The sequence below is a fragment of the Pseudorca crassidens genome, chromosome 5, assembly GCF_039906515.1.
Source record: "Pseudorca crassidens isolate mPseCra1 chromosome 5, mPseCra1.hap1, whole genome shotgun sequence".
NCBI classification, from domain to species: Eukaryota; Metazoa; Chordata; class Mammalia; order Artiodactyla; family Delphinidae; genus Pseudorca; species Pseudorca crassidens.
The window spans coordinates 120,581,766-120,608,025 of record NC_090300.1 but is presented as its reverse complement, the minus strand read 5'-3'; the positions used below and the strand labels follow the sequence as shown (position 1 = coordinate 120,608,025).

The window sequence follows — 26,260 nt, the reverse complement described above, 5'->3', positions numbered from 1 at the left end:
TGTAAGTGTCATAGGTTTGAATACCACCTACTTCAATTGGAGAAAAGTCATTTTCTTGCATCAAAGCTGCCAGTTATCACAGTTCATGATATTTCTAGGAAATACCCTTAACAGAAATAACAGCTGTAGTCTAGTTTCCTTAGTATTGATCTTAGTGATAGTGTGTTTCTTAACAAGTTTTTTACGTGTACAGGAATAGACATTTCAAGATGTGGATATAAACCAGATTCTGCAACTAAGATAAAGAGCAAAGGAAACAATTTTGGGAACCTAAATGGCTTGCTACTGGAAAATTAATTTTATTCATTTCAGGGTTCTAAGATTTTTTAACTGAATTTTTAAATCAGTATCAAAATACCAATATCAACATCATTTCAAATGTCCATATTATTGTATTAGTACTGTCAGTCTTCATTGTGACATTTCCATCACTAAATAAAGTGATCTGGTAGGACTGAATTTCAAAGTATGCCCTTTTCTTTATCCAGGTAATGTTATGCAGACAGGAGAGCTCTAATATAATGTTTTGGGCCAAACTGAGAGAAGGAGAAGGGTGATCCTTTTTGTTTGTTTCATAGGTGAGGAGGTACTGAGGAACTATATTGGTCAATAAGCTTCGGAAATGTTGCAGATTCTCTCCATTCCCCATCTCTAATCTGTGCTCCACATTTCAGCCAGAACCCATTCTGTAACACACAAATCTGGTCGCGTTGCTCTCTTGCTTCAGTAGTTTCCAACCCATATAAATTATGATCCCATTACATTCAAATTTACACTATTTAACATGTTGTATCAGTTTCCTAAGGCTACCATGATAAAGTACGCACCCTGGGTAGCTTAAAGCAACAGATATTTATTATCTCACAGTTCTGGAGGATAGAAGTCCAAAATCAAGGTGTTGACAGGGCCATGATGTCTCAGAAGCCTTTACAGAAGGATTTTTCCTTTTTTCTTCCAGCTTCTGGTAGCTCCAGGTTTTCCATGGCTTGTGGCAGCATAACTCCAATTTGTGCTTCCATTTTCACATGGCTATCCTCTCCCTGTGAGTTTCTATGTAGACTTTCCTTTGTGCATGTGTGTGTCCAAATTCCCTCTTCTTTTAAGGACACCTGTCATGTTAGATTAAGTGGTCACTTTAATCAAGGATGACCTCAATTGAACTAATTATGTCTGAAACAACCCTATTTCCAAATAAGGTCACATTCTGAAGTACTGGGGGTTAGAACCTCAACATAGCTTTTTGGAGGGATACGATTCAACCCATAACACATGGCCTCCAAATCCTTCATAGTCTGGCCTTAAGCCACCTGCCAGACCCATCATCCGTCTTTCTCCTCATTTCCCACACCCGCTTGCTGTGGGGAATTACTCCTCACTCCCAGACCATACCAAACACTCTCATGCCTCTTGCCCTCATATACTCTTCTTGCTGGAATCCCCCTGCATTTCCCCTTGTCTGCCTGGTAAATTCCTATTTGGCTCATTATTACGCCAAGTACTCCTGAGAGTTTTACTTCCTTAGTAAAATTTTTCCTTATTTCTTCAGACAAATTAACAATGTGCCCTCTATGCTTTCCCTGCTCATATACCCTGGGTTGATACAAAACACATTATGTTGAATTGTCACTCTATTGGTCTGTCTTCTTACTAAACTGTAAACTCTTAGATGGCAGTGCCCATGCCTCTCCATCTTTGGAAACCTGGTAGACTGCCAGGCCCACAGTAGACATTCAAGACATATTTGTTAAACAAATAAGATAGGGCCCCACGTCCATATCTTGGAATACAACGAGAATGATGAGAAGAGTTGAGAAGTAATATTTTACGCCTGTGAGGCATTCAAGTCCCACTTAGTCTTCTCTGTGTTTGTTTGCTAGAGGGCTTTTGCCAAATCTGTCTCTCCAGGACAAAACAGTGTGTCACAGGAAAGGCGTTAAAGCATATTAAGGGTTGCTACACTCATGATGGCCAGAGGTGTGATGGCTTAAAGACTAGCAACAGATTTCTACAGTTTCCAAATTGGTACCATCTCCAGGTGGATTGTATTCACCTGCTGATTGTCAGCGGAGGAGATGACCTTTGCTGGCTGAAATAAAGAAGTTGGCTCTGCATGAACCATATGACATACTGACTGATTGTGCTAAGAGCTAGAAAAAAAAAATACACATTTTCCCCTAAGTATTTATCATCTTGTAAAGAAAGTTTATTTTCTCTTTCAAAGGAGAAGTGTTAGTTTTCTAAAATGTCATCTCCACAATGATGAGTTAACAAGTTCAAGTCAAGCTTTAATATTTAGAGAATTATGGGGCCAGCATTTTAGTGGAGATGGGACCAATATAATTTCTTTCAATAGGAAAGAAGATATTTCACTCCAGTGAATGCTTTGCAGGAAAGCTCCTAGGCTCAAAATTAGATGTCCTAGAATCAGGAGCCGAATTGGTAGAAGAGGAAATTAGGTCTCCCATGTGCATAACATCAGGATAAACACTTTATTGGAAAGCTGTTATGGTAAAAACTTATGTTAAAAGATGTTCAGCCTTAAGAAAAAATGTGATATAAATCAATAATAGATCATACAGATGGCCAACAAACACATGAAAGGATGCTCAACATCACTCATCATTAGAGAAATGCAAATCAAAACTACAATGAGGACTTCCCTGGTGGCGCAGTGGGTGAGAGTCCGCCTGCGAATGCAGGCGACACGGGTTCGTGCCCCAGTCTGGGAAGATCCCACATGCCACAGAGCAGCTGGGCCCGTGAGCCATGGCCGCTGAGCCTGCGCGTCCGGAGCCTGTGCTCCGCAATCGGAGAGGCCACAACAGTGAGAGGCCCATGTATCGCAAAAAAAAAAAAAAAAAAACTAAAAATAGAACTACCATATGACACAGCAGTCCCACTACTGGGCATATACTCTGAGAAAACTATAATTCAAAAAGAGTTATGTACCAAAATCTTCATTGCAGCTCTATTTACAATAGCCAGGACATGGAAGAAACCTAAGTGTCCATCAACAGATGAATGGATAAAGAAGTTATGGCACATATATACAATGGAATATTACTCAGCCATAAAAAGAAACGAAATTGAGTTATTTATAGTGAGGTGGATGGACCTAGAGTCTGTCATGCAGAGTGAAGTAAGTCAGAAAGAGAAAAACAAATACCGTATGCTAACACATATATATGGTATCTAAAAAAAAAAAAAGGTTTTGATGAACCTAGTGGCAGGACAGGAATAAAGACGCAGATGTAGAGAATGGACTTGAGGATATGGGGAGGTGGAAGGGGAAGCTGGGGCGCAGTGAGAGATTAGCATTGACATATATACACTACCAAATGTAAAATAGATAGCTAGCGGGAAGCAGCCGCATAGCACAGGGAGATCAGCTCAGTGCTTTGTGACCACCTAGAGGGGTGGGATAGGAAGGGTGGGAGGGAGACGCAAGAGGGAGGGGATATGGGGATATATGTATACATATAGCTGATTCACTTTGTTATACAGCAGAAACTAACACAACATTGTAAAGCAATTATACTCCAATAAAGATGTTAAAAAAATAATAGATCTTTATCTTCATTAGCAAGGTATGTTGACACATCTCACTGATTTCTCCATAAAAGAGGGTTTTTTGAAAGTGGTTTATAGTCTGTGTGTTGCAAAATTTTTGCAAGATTTTTTTCTGATAATGTCTAGTTAAACAGTTATTCTGCCTGCCATAATCCTTTCTGGTTTTGAGGGATACTAATTCTGAGATTTCAATCCTGATACTTGTTAATCCAAAGAAATGGCCTAAACTGCACAAACCTATAGAGTTGAGTTATTCATCTATTCAACAAACACTTCCTGACCTCTCCCTGTGCCAGGCACTGTGCTAGTGCTAGCAATAGGGGTGGCCTCTACCTTCTAGGTAACCGAGACAAACAAACAAATAAAAGCAGTTAAAAAAAAGGTCAAGCACCTACGTGTATTTAGTTGGAGAAGGCCCTCTGTGGAGGTGACATGGAGGCTGATGCTTTAAGAATGACAAGGAGCCAGTCATGTGAAAGGGAAGGGAAGAGCACTTCAAACAAAAGAGAGGGCTTGACTAAAAGCCCAAGACACAAAAGAACTGAACAGTGTCCAAGCACAGAGCGAAGACCAGCATGACTGGATCAGGGAAAGAAAGGAGAGTGGCCCACACAGGCAAAGGCCATAGATGTCCAGGCCTTCCTGGTCATGAGAAAGTATGGAGTTTGTTTTCATAGTGCAATTACAAATCCACAGTTAAATGCTTATCACCAAATCTAACTGAAAGCAGAACTGAAGTCTTCTGTAGAAATTTCCCCTGGTTGGTGGCTGAGGATAAACAGCATATTCAAATATCATTATAGCATGTGACAATGAGAGAACAGCAGGTTAAACTAGCCATGGCATATGTACCAGCATGGAAACCAGAGGCTAGACGTGTTCCCAAGAAGTTGGGTCACACTGTGACCACAATGTAGAATGAAAGTAGGACTTCAAAGCCTAGAAATCTAATGCTTTTCTACTATGTATTTGAAGGAGAGGGGATAAAACTAGCATTTGTTAAGATCTTCTATGTATCAGGAATTTTATATATATTGTCCGATTTAATCCCAACAATAATCACACGAGGAAATACTGTTTTCCCCTTTTACCAATGTGGCAATTGAAAGTTGGAGAGGTCAAATGTTGGGCCCAAGTTTATATAGTTTGACTGAACTCAAACCTATGTCACTCTTCCAAAGTCCACACACTCTCATCACATCACAGGGCCTCCAGAGAAGGGTGACATGAGGAAAAGCAGACCCCAAGCCAGGCTTGCTCAGCAGATGACTAGTAACCAGAGCGTGTAACTGCTGCAGCGGCTGCTTCGAGGGTCTAGAATCCCATGCCCTTGAAAATAAAACAGGGAATCCTATTTCCTTCCAAATAGATGTTAGGTTTCAATTAATCAGTTAGTTTTCTTAGGCTGCTGGACACGGATGTTAACTTGGCTATTTGATTCACCACACTACTTGATTGACAAAGAAAAAACAGATTTTCCTTTCTCACAAGGATAGCTGCAAAAGTTATGGAAAGTTTTCATATTCGAGAAGAAAATAGAATTGAATTATGGGTAACATACTTGTAAAATCCTGTAAATGATCACTTGATTTCTCCCTTCCCAGAAATGACAAATACAAATGCTTTAAAATTAGAATGCAGAAGAATTCTCAAGAAGAAGGCTTCTGAGGACCTGTGTCTTGCTGTGGTTTCACACTTTATGTGGAAACCTCAGTCTGTATGTGTTGGGTTGGGGTGGGCAATGTCTACCTATTTATATCATATGTGGTCTCCTAAGAAGTTCTTCCATTACTCTTTGTATTAAAAGGTAAAAATGGAATTCCATATAAATGAACACATATATACATACATATAAATACATATATATGCATACATATGATTTAAGTGTATGTATGTATGACACTGTGAAATTTGATTTTGCTGTATACAGTTTTACATTAAAAACCTTCACTACAATCATATTCTATTCATTTCTTTTGTAATTAAACTGATATGCAATTAAAGTATTCCATCTTAATTACAAAGTTGAAGGGATGAAGGTCCCATAAGGGGTTTTGATTAAGTAATAGGCTATACAGTTACTATCTCTTACAGCTTTAGCATAGTTTCAAATGTTAAGGTATGAAAAATAATCTGGTCACTCTTGAATCTGATATAAATTTTTCCAATGAGTGAAGGTAGAAAGGAAATAGAAATAATTTTGTACTTCCTGTGTAAGAATAACTTCCTGAGGAAGCTCATATATATCTCACCAGGAGTATTTTATTAATACATTTTTCTTCAACAGGTAAAGAGAGGAAATCATGGTCTATTGATCAGCGTAGACTACCTTCCTCTTGTGCTTCTGGGGAAAGAAGTACGAATTAAGCAGGGGATTTTTTATGGCTTTAGAAGTATTTTAAAGCCTACATTTTTTAATGGAATGAAAGATTTTTTAAATTCTATAGTGCTTTACAATTTCCAAAAGTTTCACACACTCATTGCTTCTCTCCCTGCTGGTAACCACGAGTTTGTTCTCTATATCTGTGAGTCTGCTTCTTTTTTGTTTTATTGACTAATCTGTTGTATTTTTTAGATTCCACATATAAGTGATTTCATGCAGTATTTGTCTTCCTCTGTCTGACTTATTTCACTTAACATAATGTGCTCCAAGTCCATCCTTGTTGCTGCAATTGGCAAAATTTCATTCTTTTTTATGGCTGAGTAGTGTCCCATTGGGTATACATAGCATATCGTCTTTATCCATTCATCTGTTGATGGACACTTAGGTTACTTCTATACCTTGGCAATTGTAAATAATGTTGCTCTGAACATTGGGGTGCATGTATCTTTTCAAATTAGTGTTTTTGTTTTTTTCAGATACATACCCAGGAGTGGGATTCCTGGGTCATATGGTGGTTCTATTCTTAGTTTTTTGAGAAACCTCCATACAGTTTTCCACAGAGGCTGCACCAGTTTATATTCCCACCAGCAGTGTATGAGTGTTCCCTTTTCTCAACATCCTCTCTAATATTTGTTATTTGTGTTCTTTTTGATGATGATAGCCATTCTGACAGGTGTGAGGTGATATCTCATTGTAGTTTTGATTTGCACTTCCCTGATGATTAGTGAAGTTGAACATTTTTCATGTGCCTGTTGGCTATCTATAATTCCTCTTGGGAAAAATGTCTATTCAGTTCTTCTGCCCATTTTTTTAACTGGGTAGTTTGGGTTTTTTGATGTTTTTTGATGTTGAGTTGTATGAGTTGTTTATATATGTTGGATATTAACCCTTTATCAGTCATATCATTTTCAAATAGCTTCTCCCATTCAGGTTGTGTTTTTGTTTTGTTGAGGATTTCCTTTGCTGTGCAAAAGATTTTAAGTTTAATTAGGTCCCATTTGTTTACTTTTGCTTTTGTTTCCTTTACTCTAGGAGACAGACACCCCCCCCCCCCCCAAATAATGCTGCAATTCATGTCAAAGATTGTTTTGCCTATGTTTTCCTCTAGGAGTTTGTAGTATCCAGTCTTACATTTAGGTCTTTAATCCATTTTGAGTTTATTTTTGTATATAGTATTAAAGAATGTTCTAATTTTGTTCTTTTACATGTAGCTGTCCAGTTTTCCCAGCACCACTTATTGAAGAGGCTGTCTTTTCTCCATTATATATTCTTGCCTCCTTTGTCATCGATTAACTGACCATAAGTGTATGGGTTTATTTCTGGGCTCTCTATTCTGTTCCATTGATCTATGTGTCTGTTTTTGTGCCAGTACCATACTGTTTTGCTTACTGTAGCTTTATAATACAGTCTGAAGTCAGAGAGCATGATTCTTCCAGCTTCATTCTTCGTTCTCAAGATTGTTTTGGCTATTCGGGGTCTTTTGTGTTCCCATACAAATTTTTAAATTATTTGTTCTAGTCCTGTGAAAAATACCATTGATGTTTTGATAGGAATTGTATTGAACCTACAATTCAATGGTCATTGAATTGACCATTGAATTGACCATACGGTAGTATGGTCATTTTTAACAATATTAATTCTTCCAATCCAAGAACATGGTATATCTTTCCATCTGTTTTTGTCGTCTTCAATTTCTTTCATCAGTGTCTTATAGTTTTCCAAGTATGGGTCTTTAACCTCCTTAGGTAGGTTTATTTGCAGGATTTTATCCTTTTTGATGCAATGGTAAATGGGATTGTTTCCTTAATTTCTCTTTCTGATAATTCATTGTTACTGTATAGAAATGCAACAGATTTCTGCATATTAATTTTGTATCCTACAACTTTACCAAATTCATTGATGAGCTCTAGCAGTTTTCTGGTGGTGTCTTTAGGATTTTCTATGTAAAGTATCAAGTCATCTGCAAAAAGAGACAGTATTACTTCTTCCTTTACAATTTGGATTCCTTTTATTTCTTTTTCTTCTCTGACTGCTGGGGCTAGGACTTGCAAAACTATGTTGAATAAAAGTGGCAAGAGTGGACATCCTTGTCTTGTACCTGATCTTAGAGAAAAAAACAAAGGATTTTAATTGTACATGTACTATGATCTGATAAAAATTAATTTAAAAAATTTTTTATGCAAAGTTAGTTCAATTTGTTCAGTCAGTATTGTACTATGAACAGAATTTCCTTTTAGCCTAATGAGGCGTAATTCAGGAGGTACTGGATTATATTCTTAGTTTAAAAATTATTTTGAAGATTTTTAATAAAAACATTTCTTATTGTTTTAGACTATCTATAAAGAATGAAAAGGCAAACTATTTTCACAGGATACTGTATTCCTGTGCTTGTGAGAAGAATCTGAAAATGTGGAGAGAACACAATTACTTAAATGTGAAAATGGATTTCTATTGAAAAGCTTCATATTTTTACCTGCCTTCTTCCTACTGTGTCATACCAGTAGCCATGTCCTATGTCAATCTTAAAAATTATAAGGTTGGAGTGGTAGTGATAGGGATCAGTTTTATGTAATTAGCTACATGCTTCATGTAATTAGGAGTTTAGCAAATAAGATAAAGAACACAAATGTTTTAAAGGGCAGAATTAAAGAAGAGAGTTGGAGGTGATAAAAATGTGAATAGTTGGCAAAGCTAGACTTTACTTAAATGTAGCATATCATCTATATACATTTACCAAAAAGATGCAAACCCACAAATACAAAGACATTTGGTAAAAGGATAGGAGAAGAGATGCCAACTAATGTTTGGGATGATGGAAGGTGAATGGAGGATTGGAGCAAGGCAATCTCAGAACCTGCAGAAAAGGATGCTGCAATGAAGTGAGTTAGTGTGCACCAAAGAGTCCCTCAGAGCCCCAGCATTTGAAGCCTGCAAGGAAACTAACCTGCTCCTTCACAGCCCATCCAGGACATGGGAGGATTACTACCTGCAGAACTTAAATGATCTCAGAGAACAGAATTTCAGAAGCTGCCATTTAGGGTTCTCCTGATAAAAAGGCTTCTTGCTGCCTGATCACTTAACAAGCCCACCCATTTACACAGAGCTTCCAGTCAGGATTTTTATACCATACTCTTAGTGATGTATCAACAACCAAAAATCACTAGACATTTGAAGAAAGCCTCAAAGATGAAAGACAGTGGTCAAAGCAAACAGTGGTCAAAGAAATCAGAAAGAGACAAAAACAACGAAAGGAACAGAAGGAAATTATAAAAATGGTAATTAATAACCTCAGATATATAAGAGAACTTATTCCATTTATATTTTAGTTCTTAGTGTTTTAGTACACGCCAGGCACTTTTCTACTAACTTTATAATAGTGTCTTTAATCCTCAGAGCAATTCCTTTGAGGTAGGCACTACTATCATGTCCATTTTATAGGAAGGCTACGTAACTAGCCAAGGACATCTTAGCAAATGGCAGAGCCAGGATTTGAACCCAGGCAATCAGCTTAAAGTCCACCCTCTTAACCATTACATTTTACCTCCTTTCCAAGAATTAAGAATAGAATGTTCTCAAAACCTCTTTTCTTTAGTTTTTAAAATATATTGCTATTAAAATATACCCTTGAAGTAAAAGCTAAGACCTCAAAAATAACCTGTACCCATCTACACTAACCCCCCATTCCATCCCCTGACTCTCTGCACCCAAGTAAATCATTACACTAAAAGCTATGTTCCTCACTCCTTTATTTTTTATACTGTGTATGTATTTTTCTAAAGAGCATCATGCTATATGCAATTCTTCTGTGAAATGTTCTTTTCGCTTAATATTGTATTTCCAATATTCATCCATATCGTTGCATGTTAATTGATTTCATTAATTGTTACTCCTGTATTTAAAAAAAAGAACAAAGTGTTATGAAAGGAAACAATAAGAAGTTTTACAAAACAAAAAATTTTTTTTATAAATTTATTTTTGGCTGTGTTGGGTCTTCGTTGCTGCACACGGGCTTTCTCTAGTTGCAGAGAATGGGGGCTACCCTTCATTGTGGTGTGCGGTCTTCTCATTGCCGTGGCTTCTCTTGTTGCAGAGCACGGGCTCTAGGCACATGGGCTTCAGTAGTTGTGTCATGCGGGCTCAGTAGTTGTGGCTCGTGGGCTCTAGAGTGCAGGCTCAGTAGTTGTGGCACACGGGCTTAGTTGCTCCACGACAGGTGGGATCTTCCTGGACCAGGGTTCAAACCTGTGTCCCCTGCATTGGCGGGCAGATTCTTAACCACTGTGCCACCAAGGAAGTCCCAAAACAAAATATTATAGTTAAAAGAAACTATTTATTAGAATAATTAGTGGAAAAATAATGGAATTTCCTAGAAAGTTAAAAGAAAAAATGAAGAAGGGGAAGGAGAAGGGGAAGAAGAACAAGGAGGAAAAGAAGAAAGAGAAGGAGGAGGAGGGGGAGGAGAAGAAGAAAACAGAGAAATATAATACAATGAGCATATCAGTTGGGGTGTCTAACACTGTACTAATAAGATTTCCAGAAAAAGAGAACAGAGAAAGAGATGAAGAATTTATTAAAGAAACAGACCTTAAGGTTGTGTGTTTCCAGTTTGAAGAGCCATTGAGAGAGCAGTGCAGGGAAAGAAAAAATAAACTATATCAAGACACAATATGACATTTTAGGACATACCAAGGATAAAAGGAATATATATATATATATATATATATATATACACACATATATATATATGTATATATACATATATATATTTTTTCTTTCTCTCCAATGTCATTTGTCTTCTCAACAAAAACTTTGGAAGCTAGAAGACAATGGAGAGGCTGTCTAAATTCTGCAGAAGAATAAAGTTAGAATTCCAAGTCAAGATAGCATTCAAATGTTAAGGATCTACAAGGTCCTAAAACATTTCCGTTAGGGAGGTGTGTTTCTGCAAATGAAAGGATAGACAAAAAAGATAATGTGAGATTCAAGTTCAAGAGGATCCAAACCAAGAGGTGATTGAGAATTTCCATTTAAGCCTCAGTACTGCATACTTAGAGATTAATCACACGCCACTGAAACCAGGAAAAAATAAATTTGAAATGTTTGAGCATTTAAAATTATAAGTATGGTGACTGAACTTAAATGTTCAAAAAAAATCAGTTGATAAATTTGTTGGGGGCATTTATTTGGGATATGTTAGCAATTATGAACTCCAAAAATAAACAGCAAGGGAACACAAAGCAATAAACATAATTTTACTTATCCATGAACAATATTTATAAAATAACAATAAGTAATGATTTAACTAAATAATTATAAGAGAGTAGGGAAGTGAAAGGAGTACAAAATCCTCGAGGACAAAAACAGGAATCAATAGACAACGTCTAATACATAAATCAAGAAAGTGTGGGCCTATCATGTAGAAAAATGAATTTAACCAATGAGAAAAATGGTTTTAATACTGGATGGATAAAACAAAGAATTGAAATAAGAAGTCTGGGTGTATAAACGGATGTCACAGGGAGCTACTGTTTTTTAAGTTTTTAGGGTAAACATTTCAGTTTTTACAAGATGTTAAATGACATTTAGAAGTGTGAAAGGAAAACATATTATAGAAATGAGAAGATTATAACTATAATTTGGGTGTGACATTGAGGCAAGCAAATATTGTAAGATTAAAAGTCAAAGGTTAAGAGAATAATAAATATTTTTTAGAAACATAAATTGGGGAGCTATAGCTCCAGATCAAGGAGAAAATAGAATGTGCTTATGGTAGTAACTTCAGAGATAATATCAATTCATAGATGGATGCTTTATCAAAAGCCATCAGCAGAGAACTTCAGAACCTAGGGAATTTCATATCATGTAGACAAATCTAATCTGTTCTCCAGCCCTGATTTTTATAAGCATGAAATTAGAAAAAATGATTTTAAAGATTGCTTTGAGAGGATCTGGACTCTTTACTCAGAGTCACAACAAGGTAGCCTGGGTGGGAGAAGAAAATTGAAGAGGTAGCAGTTTTGTCTATGTGGTACTGAGTCTTAATTAAAGAATAGGGTTCTAGATAGTTACACACTTACTGGTTTGATATTTTTATACACACCTACTGATTGAAACACTCTTTCCAACCAATAGCTCAGCATTACCTTCCCTCTCCCCAGTCTTTACCATTCCAGACCTTAACGCCTAAATAAATCATTCCCATTTTATGGCAGGTCCTTAGGCATAACTATGGTATAGAGTGATGTTTATGAGCTGAGATTTTTGGATTGAACCTTGACTCCACCACTTCCTAGCTGTGCAAACTGGGCACATTACCTAACCTCACCTGGAAGTTGAGGATGACAATGTTAGTACCAGCTTATGGAGATTTTTTGAGGATTACATGGGAAATATGAGTAAAGCACAATGCAAGGCATGTAATAAGCACTCAAAATTAATAGTCATCATTATTATTATTAACTTTGAGAATAAGAAGACATCATGAATATTAAATTTTTAATCATGAATGTATGAAATTTTGTTTTATCATTACTTATTACGGCAACCACTTAGAAAGTATATATTTATAATTTGTTGAAATAATCTGAGTAATTTGCATATATTTTAAACTTAGATCCCCTAATTGTTTTATTCAGTGATGAACTGGGACGCCTCATTTTTTGTTTACTAAGTCTTCTCTTATGTTGTTTTCAAACATCTTGCCATGCATAGATGTGATCTAAGAAGTTCTTCCTCTGTTTCAAAAGAGTTTCTTCCTGTATGATTCTTTAGGTTCACCATTCATCTTAGACTGTTGGTCCTTTTTATTTATCTCAATTCTCTGTTTCTTCTACAACTAAGATAGTGAGGTAATGTGCCACATTATCTCTTTAGAAATTTAAATAAGAAATAATGTCACAAGGCCAGGTTCTCTCCCAAGAGGCTTCCCAAGATATCTAGGGCCTCACCAGCAGCTCTCCTCTAACAGAAGCATAATGTTTGCAGCACACCAAGAGGGGATCCTTTTTGGGATACACTCTGATTAACCACCATAGTATTTTTAAAATTTACAGTGAGAAATAGCAATTGCAGAGTTTCTGGGACTTGTTGTCCCTATGAACAATGCATTCTCTTTCTGCTGACAGGAATTAATCTGTGATTTGAATTTGGATAGCAAACTATCAATAAATATTTATTGGACTGCTGAAACAACTCTTTTATGTCTCACTTTACTTTCTCATAAAATACACCCCAATAGCTGTCATTTGTTTGCAATTTCTTTAAAATGTTGCCTTACCCACTATGATGCAGAAATTGTAACCGACATATATGCCACGAAGTCCCAGCCTTTTTTCACCTTGCCTGTGTTAAGACCATTAAGGTAATGTGTGAAAACAAAGCAATGAGACTTTGCTCTTTTGCAATTTCCCTGTTTGAGAACATGTCTTAAGCAACATGTGGCTTCGTGGTTCCATCATGACAGGGAATTTGTGTGCTCAATACTGACTTTCTACCTCATTCCTGTTCTATATACCTTTGACTTTAGAATTTGCTATATCACTCTGGGTCATTCATTAAATATCTTGATAGCACCAGACTTCCACAGAATAGGAGATAATCGATCACAGCATTTGCTACTCTGTCACCTGAGATTTTCCGAGGACCAATATGTTTAATACAGATTGTAATAGCACCTCAAACGTCACACCTGTTTTTAATCTCTGGAAAACATCTTTCTCGAGTATAAGAGAAAGTTGGAAAATTGCTTTTCCCATCTTTAATTCTGAGGGAAAAAATTTCAAGCTTTATTTACATTTTAAATATTTCTTACAGTATTAATGATGGTAAAAAGGCCTAGAGATCATAAATTGAGATTTTTCTACAAGCCGCTTGAGTGCAATACTTTTAAAAGCGGCATATAGTCCAGCTGTGGTCACCATGAATGTGAGTGTTCTCTATTCTTTACTTGTGATTATAGAAATACAATCTATAGCAAACATTATCCCAAACATAACTGTTTGAAATCCATGAACATTTCTTGACATAAAACATTTCTTAAATAAGTACATTCTTTATTGGCATTTCCTTTTATTCTCACCAAAACCCTAACATGTGATTAGCACATTATCATTCCCATGTTATTGCCTGAAGTCTAAAATTGAATTAAATTTCTACTCAGAGGTGAAGAAATGGGGCCACAGAGGTTGCAAATGTTTCAGTTAAGAAATACTTTTTTCATGACTTTCAATTTCTGAAGAAATGAAAAAAATTTTGCTTAGATCACTGCCGTAACTTAAGCCCCAATAGAAAGTCTGAAAGGAAGCATACTTCTAGGGAATTACCCAACCTCAGAGTCCTCAGGTTTTTTAGTGTTATCCTCTGTGGCATTATTTTGAAAATACCAGCCTGGTTACCCTCTGTGTCATTATTTTGAAAATACCAGCCTGATAATTCTTGAAAAATATAATTCCGCTCTTAATATCCAGTAGAAGAAGCATATTAACCATAATCTTGACAAGTGTATTCCTTCAATTCTGCTATAGAACATAAACTATTTTTAGCTAGTCAGGAGGCTCGATATATTGTCAGACAGCACACAACAGACGCTCAATTTAATATTCGTTAAATGAATCAGTGAAATTTGGAAACTAGAGCTGGGTTTCAGAGAGTAGGGTCTTAGAGGTATGAGGAAAGACTGAGAAATAGAGTCAGCTGATTTGTAGAGAAGCTGCTCGTTAAGAATATGATACCACTGTTTTTCACCCCAGGGGTTTTATAAACAAAATCTAAGTTGATTTCCTTTACAAGCCGGTTTTAATAGAAGTGGAATTTCAGACATTTTACCAGTCTCCCTTTGGTAAATCACTAATTAATAAGAAATCTTGAACTTCTTGCTTTTACTTCCTATGTTGGTTTTGACATTATAATAAAAATGTTAAACCCTTTAGTTTGATAGGGAAAGTCTTTCTAAGCCTTATTAGCTCTCTTCCAGGCCCGTTAAATAAGGACTTGGGATGCTTCATTTGAAGGTACCATTGATCCATTGGATCACCACTCTAACAGCAACTATCAGCATATGACAAAGAAGTTTGTAGCAGAAGGACATCTGGTTAATTGAGGGACTGTTTAATTGATTTCCATATTAATCAGAACTTTACAAAAGTAACAATATGCATAATCATTTAATTCTGGATTCATATTCCTATTAATATGAATTTCATCCATACTCTATTTTTTTAATGTGCATACATGCTTTAAATAGGATTAGTATTGTTTAAAGTCTAGTTTATTATGTCTTCCAATAAAGTTTACCTAGGAAGCAAAATTGACTACCTTGAGTATCCTCTTCATTTTTAAATACTAAAAAGCTCACATTTCAAGTTTTGTTTCATTTATTGGCTCAGATGTTTTCTTTTTCTTTTCTCATTTCTGTGGAATGTGTTATAGATTTTTATTTTTGTATCAACTGAAAAAATGCACTTTATTTGGAAATCTTCACGGCCCTTGTAAACGCAGGCATGTCAAAATGTGAGATTTAGGAATCTACCTCGTAGAATACAGCAGGAACAGAACGTTAAAGAGTTACCAAAGAATTACCGTTAAAAAAAAACCAAAAAAAACTTCACCCGTGTATATGTGAAGTCATATCCTGACCAAAAGAGGAAGTGGCAGGTTACTAGGCTCAAACTTATCTGTGGCTCTACATCATAGATAACATACTGCTGACCGTCTTCAGTTGTTTCTGTAACAACAGAAAGTGCACTCACTCGGAGTAGTCTGAATCCAAAATGCTGAAGAGAAAACCATCCAATGTTTCAGAGAAGGAGAAACATCAAAAACCAAAGGTAAGGTAATTTCATACATAGTTGGACAAAACCAACATGTTTAATAGAATACACACGCACACACATTGTTCTTATCTGTCAGTCATAAATCAATTCAACCATAGGGTTGAAACCCTCATGGCAAATATGGAAAAAATTGAATTGCTAAGTTAAGTTTAGGTGTTAAATAATACCTGACAATAATTGTCTCTGTAATTTTATCTTATAGGGCATATTTGATTATTTACATCTGTAACTGAACTTTGAGCTTGTATTGTCAACTTCATGGAAATCATTTTGGTGGTCTCTTTTTGAAAGGCTGATATTATGAAACCTTGGTGTACATTTTTAATAACTATAAAGGTGTCAAGGTCTATTTAACAATCTACCAAGTGCATTTTATCTCTTGCATTCTCAGCTCTTCATAATATATTTAATTATGAGGTTGTAAAATGGAGGTGTTTTGATTAAATATTTAATTTTTTTCATTTTTTCAGACTAAAATATGATAGCTTGTTGTAGAGGTTATTTTTTCTACTCTCTCTCTCTTGAACTAACTCCACTACTAGAGAGAGGACTGGGTTGTGTTTGGGAAACATCAAAACCCCATAAATTTATAGATTTGACAAATTGGTTCTATTTGAAATGTTACCCTACTCTTTGTATTGAAAATAATTACTAGTTAAAAAGTAGGATATGAGATAACAAAGTTTAGATTCTATTGTAGAACTATAAATTAGTTTCATTAATAACATAAAAGAAAATATCTGTGAAATACTGGTGTCAGAGAAGTTTTCCAAAACCTGTACATTTTTTGAGTTTCTTAGGTAAATAACAATTTAAATCTGCTTGTGAATAAACAATAACTGAGTTCAGGTGTCTTTTTAGAGGACTGATTTTTTTTTTTTTTTTTTTTTGTGGTACGCGGGCCTCTCACTGTTGTGGCCTCTCCTGTTGCAGAGCACAGGCTCCGGACGCGCAGGCTCAGCGGCCATGGCTCACGGGCCCAGTCGCTCCACGGCATGTGGGATCTTCCCGGACCGGGGCACGAACCCGTGTCCCCTGCATTGGCAGGCGGACTCTCAATCACTGCGCCACCAGGGAAGCCCTAGAGGACTGATTTATTATCAATTATTGACCTTTATTTGCTAGGCACCATTCAGAGAAAAAGGAGTTGGGAATTGATTGTGAACTTTTGAATTGTTGTGACATTGAACAATGGTCTATGTTTTATAACTCTTTGCAAGTTACCACACAACCTCTCTGAATAAAACTGAAAATAAATGATTGCCAGTCTTTGAAAACTAAGAATAAATGATTTTCAATATTAATTCTTTCTGACACAAAAATCTGATAAAGGGTAGGCAAGCATCTCTAGTTAAAAATACAGCTGGGGGCTTCCCTGGTGGTGCAGTGGTTGAGAGTCCGCCTGCCGATGTGGGGGACAAGGGTTCGTGCCCCGGTCCGGGAAGATCCCACATGCCGCGGAGCGGCTGGGCCCGTGAGCCATGGCCGCTGAGCCTGCGCGTCCGTAGCCTGTGCTCCGCCAACAGGAGAGGCCACAACAGTGAGAGGCCCGCGTACCACAAAGAAAAACCAAAAATACAGCTGGATAACATAGCATGATTTCTTTTTCCTTAATAAAATAAAAATTCAAGGTAACATTTCCCAAAGAATACAACAAAGTTTTTAAAAGCATTACTTACCTTTCTGTTCAAGATTATTTTTACATAAAATTTGCTTGATTAAACACAACCAATATTGAGTTGACAGTAGTAAGTTTTAAGGAGATCACAAAAATTAATATGAAGCAGTGGTTTCCCTCCAAGTATTTAAAATTTAAAGTTAGAGTATCTCATAAGAACTCTATTATGTAGTGAACTACTATCATATTTATGTCATTGAACAATTTTCAAAATGATACTTTAGTCTATGATCATCATTTGCCTTAAGTGTAGGAACTATTGTAATAGAAGTGGTATATTGTTCATCTTACTGACTTACTTATTCATAAATGTAAAAATATATTTGATAAAATATACATCTGGTAACAAAATATATCACAGAAAATAGTCACACCGGAAACATTAACTTTTGCTATGAATGAATTCCTGTTTCCTTTAGATGGATGGTTTCATTTTATATGAATTTAAAGAGCTATGTGAATGTATATTCACATGTTCATACCTTCCAGATCAACTAAATCCTTTCCTTTTAATATGGAGGTGATATTTTTCCAATTATTATAATTATGTGTTAGAAACAACTTTGCTTTAATTCACATTTATTTTACTGGGTAATTTTCTTTGTGTATTTTATGGAAAAAGAGCCAAATCCTTAAGAGATGGCAGAGATTCCTACAAATAAATGGCTAGTAGAGTGAGGACTGCAAATCCCTTCATCTACTAGAAGGGAACATAGGGCCTGTGTCTAGAAAGATAGAATAGGCCCATCAAGAAATCAGTCTGAAATGTAGGGAATCTCCGTCTACACTAATTGACTACATACCAGACAATCATTCACATCTCTTGACCTGGAAACATACATTCCTTGTGCTATACTCTTTCAAAATTTCTGAGAGAGATTTCCTTGCTTTTTAACTGTAAATGCTAAAGTAGGTAAGAAGCAACAACATTAAAAATGAGGTGACTATTATTTAGTCATGCAGCTCATGTTAACTTCTGTGGGTTGTAGTTCAGGTGACCTAATACCCAATTCAAATGGTGAGTGAATATTATACCTAATGTTATTCCTTAAATAAAAGTTACAAAACTGTTCATTTGAAAAAGTAAGTAAATGGAGAAGGACTTTGTTATTAGTATTTTTAAATATGTCCTGTGGTTGTAAGAAATTTCAAAACATTCATGGATATAAAATGTAGCAATAGATTTTATAAGTCCATATACAAAATAATTTATTATTTTCTTATATTCACAAGACTTATCAATAAAGATATCCATGAATCAAAAAAAAAATCAGAACCCATTAAAATATCATTTTACCATCTATAATTTATTAATATGTTTTCTTTTTCACCTTTTATTCTCCTCTGTTTCTCCATTTTTGGTATGGGTTCTTTCCTTCAAATAGCTCATAAATAGGACAAATAGCATTCATATTTATTATAAGAGATTCATAGTGTAGGTTAAAAAGGAGAGATGAGAAATATTCCATAAGGGAAACTGTTATAATTCATGTCTCAGAACTCTCTATGGCGTATTAGTAAATTCCAAATTAAGAAAGATATTTGATAAATTTCTTTTTGATAAATGATTAAGTATTCTACATTTAGATTACTCAATCAAAAATAGCCTTTCTTAACATACTTGCAAGGTACTGTACTTTCCTTTTTGAATTTTGTTTTCACCTCGTCATCACTAGTGCCCACTACTGATTGTGAATTAAAAAAATAAGCATATCTAGTATGCAGAGTTCAAAAGATATGATCTCATTACACTCAATAAATCTTTAAATTATAGAACATAATTTTCCTTAACTCTTTTTCCAACTAAAATGTTTTAGTTTGCTATATTTATTGTGAGGTTATGATGTACCAGTGGCTGTGTTTAGAGCTTTTTGTACATTAATTTATTTAATATTTGTAACATTTCTGTGAGAGAATAACTTTTATTTAGCCTTATAGATGAGAAGGCATAGAGAAGGTTAATGAACTTAAGCAAAGATGCATAGATAAAAAATAAAACTCTGTTGTATGAAATACATATGTCAATTTCCTGCACTCCTGTTCTTAATTATTATGCCACCGTTACAAGCATAGGGACCGTAGATATTATTTCTATTTCTGTCTTAATCACCAGTTAAATTTTAAGGAAAACTGGGAGAGCATATTTTTAAGAGCCTCTGTCAGGTGGAAAGGAATTTAGAGGTCCTCCATTCCTGTCTCTGACTAAATGCCAGAATTCCACCTATTAAATCCCTCCAGGTGTCCATCCAAGCTTTAAAACTTAAAATTGTAAAACAACAATAAGAACAACTTTATTAGCATTCAAATGTTCAAATTGTCAAAAAAATCATGACCTAGTACTGAGATAGCTAAACGCATGTATTTCCCTCCTAAATCTAGTATAACACCTTTAATGTAGTAAGTTCTTAATAAGTATTTGGAAAGTGAATGAAGTTTCTTGCTTCTACTGTGTGCAACCTGGTTCAAGTATGAATACTGACTAGTACTATGTATTTTCATTATTCTTGGTAGCAAGACTGTTAGTGTGTACATAAGAAAGTTTGTATGCATGTGTGTAAATACAATTATAAATCATTTCTAAGTTTTATTTTAAGAAAAACTCCAATAAAGTAAATGTTGTGCAAGAATCCCTAGAGAGTCCCATTGTTACATAACAAGTAGACCATTGTTCCAGGTTAGGGAATATGGTAGAAACTTTGAAAATAGAAAAGGAATAGACACCACAGATGAAGCTCTGCTCCTGTAATTAGAACAGGTTGACCTTTATTTGGCTGGGATTAATGATCTGTGTTAATAAATCTTAACTCAGGTTTTTCTTTGAGTAAAGGAGATTCAAATACCGCTGTTATTTTAAAGGGAAACACTGATATAATAGCAGCTCTGGAAATAGTTTTTTCTTTGTTTTTTTTTTACCATTTCTTAAAATCTAAAGTGCCTACTAAATGAGACACCATTAGTGTCACAGATGCTAATTTTCACTAGCAATGACTGAAGTGGCATTCTTTCCCATTTGCATTTGATCCTAGCAAAGATGAGAGGTGATGAGTTGATTATGAGTTGTTTTCACTGCACTGCCCGCTGTGCAAATTTATGCTCCTAGACAAGGATGACACATAGTTGTGGCATTTAAGAGCTTTCTTCATTGCTTTTCCTATCAAGACTGTTAAGATACATTTTTAACTCATATCTAACCAGGTATAAGAAAAGAGAAGAAGTATTTATATGAACCGGTGCTTACTTTAGGCCAAGTACTTGCACAAGGGGTTTATGGAACTCCCTCCGCCACCTAATTTACAGAAAACAGCACTGTAGCTGTGAAAAATTTTGTCCAAGATATCATGGCTAGCAAAAAAATTGATTTGAGATTATTCGGGGCGGCTTTTCTTTTTCTAAACCTGTGGGTTTCCCCCCTGCTACTTCTTTTTGCGTCATCATCTGGGGTATAATTTTCAGACTTTAATTTATGTTTCTTCAGTTGAATGTTTTGGCTTTTCAAACAAAGTGATTCCAAGTAAGGTATGTGATATACAATGTAAGTAATATTTTGAATCCACTTTTTCCATTAGAAAAATGGTGGGTATAAATAAATGTTTATCTTTACTTTGGGTTATTACCCCCCCGTTCCCCTAAAAAATCTCTCTAAAGGTTCTCTTCACTTCTGTATTTAGTTAGTATTTGTGTCATATTTGTTTTCCAAGAAATATTTAAAGTAAATTATAATGCAAACCTAAAGACAAATAACATAAGACAGAAGAAAATGGAGTATAGACCACAGTAAAAAGTATTACAGGGCCACCAAGTTTGAGTTGAATATGGATCTAAGTATTGCTACTCATTGTGGTCCTATAGACTAGCAACACTGGCATTCCAGGTGTTTGTTAGAAATGCAGATTCTCTGGCCTACCCCAGGCCTATTAACTCAGAATATACATTGTAGTGAGATACCCAGGAGCTCTGTGAGCACTTTAAAGTTTGGAAATGATTTCTACATTGATGGTTCTCAACCTAGGTTGCACATTTGAATCACTGAAGAGCTTTAAGAAATACTGATGATTGGGTTCCTTCTTCAATATTCTAATTTACCTAATGTAGAATGTACCTGAGCATCAATAACATTTAAAGTTTCCCAATCTGGAGATATTTTTTTCTACTAATCTCTTCAAAGAACTTAAAAGTTAATTCACTCCTTCCTTCCTTCATTCTTCAAAGCAATAGATATCTACTGAGTGCTTACTATGAACAATATAGACCATATGCTGGGAATACAGTGGTGAATAAAACAAAGACCCCTGGCCTCATAGGATTTACATTTACTGGGGGTGACAGACAAAAAACAAGATGAATATGTTAAATACAGAGTAGGCTAAGTGATGGTAATTGTTAAGAAGAAAAGGAAGAATACGAAATACAAAGAACCAGGGAAGACTTGGTGAGAATGGGACATTTAAAAAGGGACCTGAAGGGAATGAAGTGCTGGCCATGAGCTTGGCTGAGGAAATCTTACTCCAGGCCCAGGGATGAGCAAGACCAAAAGCATTTTTTTTAAATTAATTTTTATTAGAGCAGAGTTGCTTTACAATGTTGTGTTAGTTTCTTCTGTACAGCAAAGTGAATCAGTTACACGTATACATATAGCCCCTCTGTTTTGGATTTCCTTCCCATTTAATTCACCACAGAGCATTGAGTAGAGTTCTCTGAGCTATACAGTAGGTTCTCATTAATTATCTATTTTATACATAGTAGTGTATATATGGAGTGTCCGTGGTGTGTTTGAGAAACAATGGATCAGAATACACAAGGGGAAGAGCAGTCACACAGAGATGTAGAGGGCCTTCTAGGTCATTATAAGGATTTGAGCTAGTATTAAAAGACTTTGAGAAGGGAAGAGAAGGATCTGGCTTATATTTAGTGGGTTTATTCTTTCTTTTGTGTTTCAAATACACTGAAGAAAGTGAGGGAGGAAGCAGGGAAAGGAGACCCTTTAGGAAGCTATTACAGAAACTAGGAAAGAGATAATGGTGGCTCAGACAAGGGAAGTGACAGGTGGATGTTGAGAAGATGTTGAATTTGGGATTTATTTGTACATACTGTATACATCTGGATATATAAGAAAGGAACTTACCACATGGGCTCTAAATGCGGTAAAGAGAAAGGCTGCCCCTGCTCTGCACTGTTCTTTCTTCCAGCTGGTGCCCACACTTCAAGGAGAAATGCCCTCATCCCTCTGCTCCCAGCCACCAGAAAATTACCCCCATACTGATATGCCACTTCCCAAAAGATTCTACCTCTTTCTTCAAAATACAATTTTCTATTGAATTTAATTTTCATTTCTGGGGTACCTTGAATCAGAATAGATGAACTAATAATTTGCTTATTTCACCTTGTTGAATTGTTTGAAAGAGGTAAATAATTTTAGCCTTGAAAAATTATCTTCAAACAAAGTATCAATTCACTCTAGCCATCCCATTTTATAGAACATGAATCTGTAATCAAGTTTTATTTCAAGCAAGTAGCAAAGGGTTAGTACCAAATAGACGGCTATATCTGAAAAAACCACAGTGCCCAGATGATACATAGAAAGTTCTGGAGACAAATGGTTGAGAGAAATGACGGAAGTGTAGACTCCCCTTGTAAATGTGGGTATTACATCCTATAGGAAGGTATAAAGTCATTACCTTGACTACCAATGCACTGGATTTGTTAAAAATCAATTTAATGACACACTTATCTCTTTAAACTTTCCTTACCTTGCTTAGGAGATAAATGGCTTCATTATCCCTGCAGATTGTGTGGTTTCTTTTTAATAATGGAATTAAGTCCATACTCTACATAGCTGTGTTTCCAAATTTAGCATTCCCAAACTGATCCATTTCTCTTCCTTTCTAGTGTTAAGGACTTAGGTGAACTTTTGGAAACAAGACATTCATAATTAGCTTCTTAGTAGAGAACAAAAATGTCCTCCATTAAGAATTGATTAATAAGAATAGAAGAGGGTTTTAAGCTGTCTCTGGTGGTAGACAAAATGATTCTTCTATAGATAGAGAGCCATTTGTCAACACAGCTGGCCATGTCCCCTTTCTCCCCTCACTTAAAGAGTTTTGGAAGTTTTCACCTAAGTCTGTATTAGTTTTCTAGGGCTTCTGTAACAAAATACCATAGACTCAGTGGCATAGAGAACAGAAATTTATTTTCTCACAGTTCTGGTGTTTGGAAGTCCAAGATCAAGATGCGGCAGAATTGGTTTCCTTTGAGGGCCATAGGGAAGGATCTGTCTAGGCTTCTTTCTGGCTGGCAGTTGGCCACCACTTGCTGCCCTTTAACTTTGTTGCCCCTCTGTGCACATAACCTGGTGTCTCTCTTTGTGTATCCAACTCTCAGCTTTCAGTGGCTCTGACCACTCTCATTCTTTCCTGTTTGTGCCTCTCTTACCCTAGAATACCTTTGCCCATTTTTCTCAATTCATGAACTTATTTTTTAATACCTCACTGGACTCTCATTCCCTCAAGAAAGCCTCCACCAGTTAACCCAAGGCAGTGCATTAGAGGGCATTCTGGCAGAGCAGGAGGAAATATGAACTAAAGTCTTATAGATTGGGTTTGAGGTCTTATTTTGATATTTCTTAACTATGAGATGTTGAACATTTTGTTAAACATCTTTTGAGTTTCTTGTGCTTATCTGAAGAAGGGGATATGTTAAGGCACGTCACATAGGATTGATGTGAGAATTAAGTTAATTACCATATGTAAATTCCCTAGCACATGGTACATGTTTGATTAATAATCTCTCCCTCCTTTCTAGTTTAATAGTACTTGTTCAATACCTCTATTGTTTCTTTTAGCATAGTTTATTCTAATATGTCCTCCCAAATGGAGTTACCATCAAGAACAGGGGATGCATCTAATTCATATTTGTATCCCTGCAATTTTGGGGGGGGAACAAAGGGTATTGAACTCTGTCTAACTTTCAGACTCCATGTGCCCTCTATTACACTTTGGCTACCATCAAAAATATTTATAATATGGAACATAGTCGTGTTTCCTCAACATATGCACAATACTTGTGTAATGACTAATGGATAATATAAGTCATCTAAAGTAGTACTCTACTCCAAGACATAGTTTGTAAATGTGTCACTGATAAAGATCTGGGCAACACCCATATAAAACAAAGTAACCGTTCTTAGAATGTAATGGGACAAAACAATAATCAAAAATTGTAATGTAATCTGTCTGAAGGGAAAAAAAAAGCATTTGCAAAGAGTTGCTTTCAGGGAGGTTAGAAAGGATGTGGAGAGTAGAAATTTGCCATTGAGTCTGCAGAACAATCTGTATCAACAAAAGCAAATATTCCATTAGGCTCAGCAGACTTGCTCACTTAGGTGAACTAAGTTCAGGCTATTATAACTTCGTGTCTCTAGCCTTTAATACAACCTAATTCACTTTTCTGTGACTCTACTATACTAATCAAACAAACTTCCAGCAATGACTTTGCATCCCATGTCTCTAGGGGAGACATTTCTTTGATCAGTCAACAAGAATATGCATTCTTCTTGGCAGTTGAATTTCTCATACCTAACCAATACTTGGTATTGCCATTTTTGGTAGCCTAACAGTTTAGTTTATGAGTCAGTCCCCCTTGGAGTTGTTTAGTTCTGCAAGCTTGAAAAATAAAGTTCTTGTACCTGTCAATGTGAGGGCTTGACATTGGACATGGAGACCCAACCAAGGAACTGGCTTCTTGGAAAGACTGGCTTAAGTTGCCACCTGACCCCACCTTTTCTCTATATTCATAAAATAAAGACAGCTAAACAATGAAGTTTCTTTTCTATGTTTTTCATAATTTTAACAATTTAAATTCCTGGAATAAGATTCAAGACAGATTTACCTTATATCAATATCATAATATATAGTGATATGTCATTGGTCTGAATATTTGATTAAAATTTTTTCTGAATATTCACATGGTTTTAGCTAGGCAACTTTGATTTTTTAATTAACAGTAATAATAAATAATTTGATATATAAATTTTGTAATGCTTATGGGTATATATTCTTTATATTGTGAGTTATTATACAGCCATCATCTTTTCTAAACTAAGCCATCTACAAATTTCAAATTACTTTAAGCTTATGAATATCTCACTATAATTATTTACCAATTTTAAAGTACCCATTACCAATGAAACAAAGCTTCATAATTTTAAAAATAAAATTCCTTCAAAGATAAATGTTCTACAATTATCAGACATATATTGTAGGTTTAGGAATTGTCATAAACTGAGTTCATTTCTACCACTACTATTACATTTCAAACCACTATTAACTCCTCAATAGACTAAAATATTTTTAGAGCCAAATCCAAATACAATGAAAGGAAAATAGATGTAATTGACAATGAAGAAGTTATAGAACCCAAACATCTCTTCCAAATATCCTAGCATGAACTTACAACTATTTTTTTTCTACTTATTCTTTCCTTGTTCAGGATTACATACTGTATATTTGCCCCACATAAACATGTCTGTTCTTACTAAGAAAAAATAGTTTAAATTCCTAAGCATAGTGTCAGCGGGTGCTGCCTGAGATGGGAATGTTTATAAGCTTTATGATATTAACTGCAGCACTCAACCTCAGGTGGCATAAAACATGCAAAAAAGAACTTTCTGTCAGTTTTATTATTTCTAAAAAGGTTCCCCTTGAAGCAGAAGAGTGACCTTGCTCTGCTGAGCTGACATATGCCACTGGATTAATGGTCGAGCTCTGCTGGAGGGAAGCTCACAGAAACATTACAATTCCAGAA

At 35.6% G+C, this 26,260-nt stretch overlaps 1 protein-coding gene and 1 long non-coding RNA gene across 6 annotated transcripts in view; one reads left to right on the top strand and one right to left on the bottom strand.

Annotated features, from left to right (window-relative positions):
• The window catches only part of LOC137225332 (uncharacterized), a 195,385-nt gene that overhangs the window by 36,072 nt on the left and 133,053 nt on the right, over positions 1-26,260 (bottom strand). Inside the window, exon 7 of one of the 3 annotated variants that reach the window (XR_010943781.1) lies at positions 866-1,109. The exons of 1 other annotated variant lie outside the window; for it this stretch is intronic. This is a non-coding gene — a long non-coding RNA (uncharacterized lncRNA). Of the gene's footprint in view, positions 1-865; positions 1,110-7,566; positions 8,057-26,260 lie in introns of those variants that run through there. One more of the 3 variants, XR_010943786.1, reaches the window with a different exon arrangement.
• SAMSN1 (SAM domain, SH3 domain and nuclear localization signals 1) overlaps positions 1-26,260 on the top strand; it is a 455,109-nt gene that overhangs the window by 390,641 nt on the left and 38,208 nt on the right. The window contains exon 1 of one of the 3 annotated variants that reach the window (XM_067739227.1): positions 15,617-15,777. The exons of the other annotated variants lie outside the window; for them this stretch is intronic. Coding sequence (XP_067595328.1) covers positions 15,721-15,777 — 57 coding nt within the window. The 5' untranslated portion in view covers positions 15,617-15,720. Of the gene's footprint in view, positions 1-15,616; positions 15,778-26,260 lie in introns of those variants that run through there. 3 annotated transcript variants of the gene reach the window in all.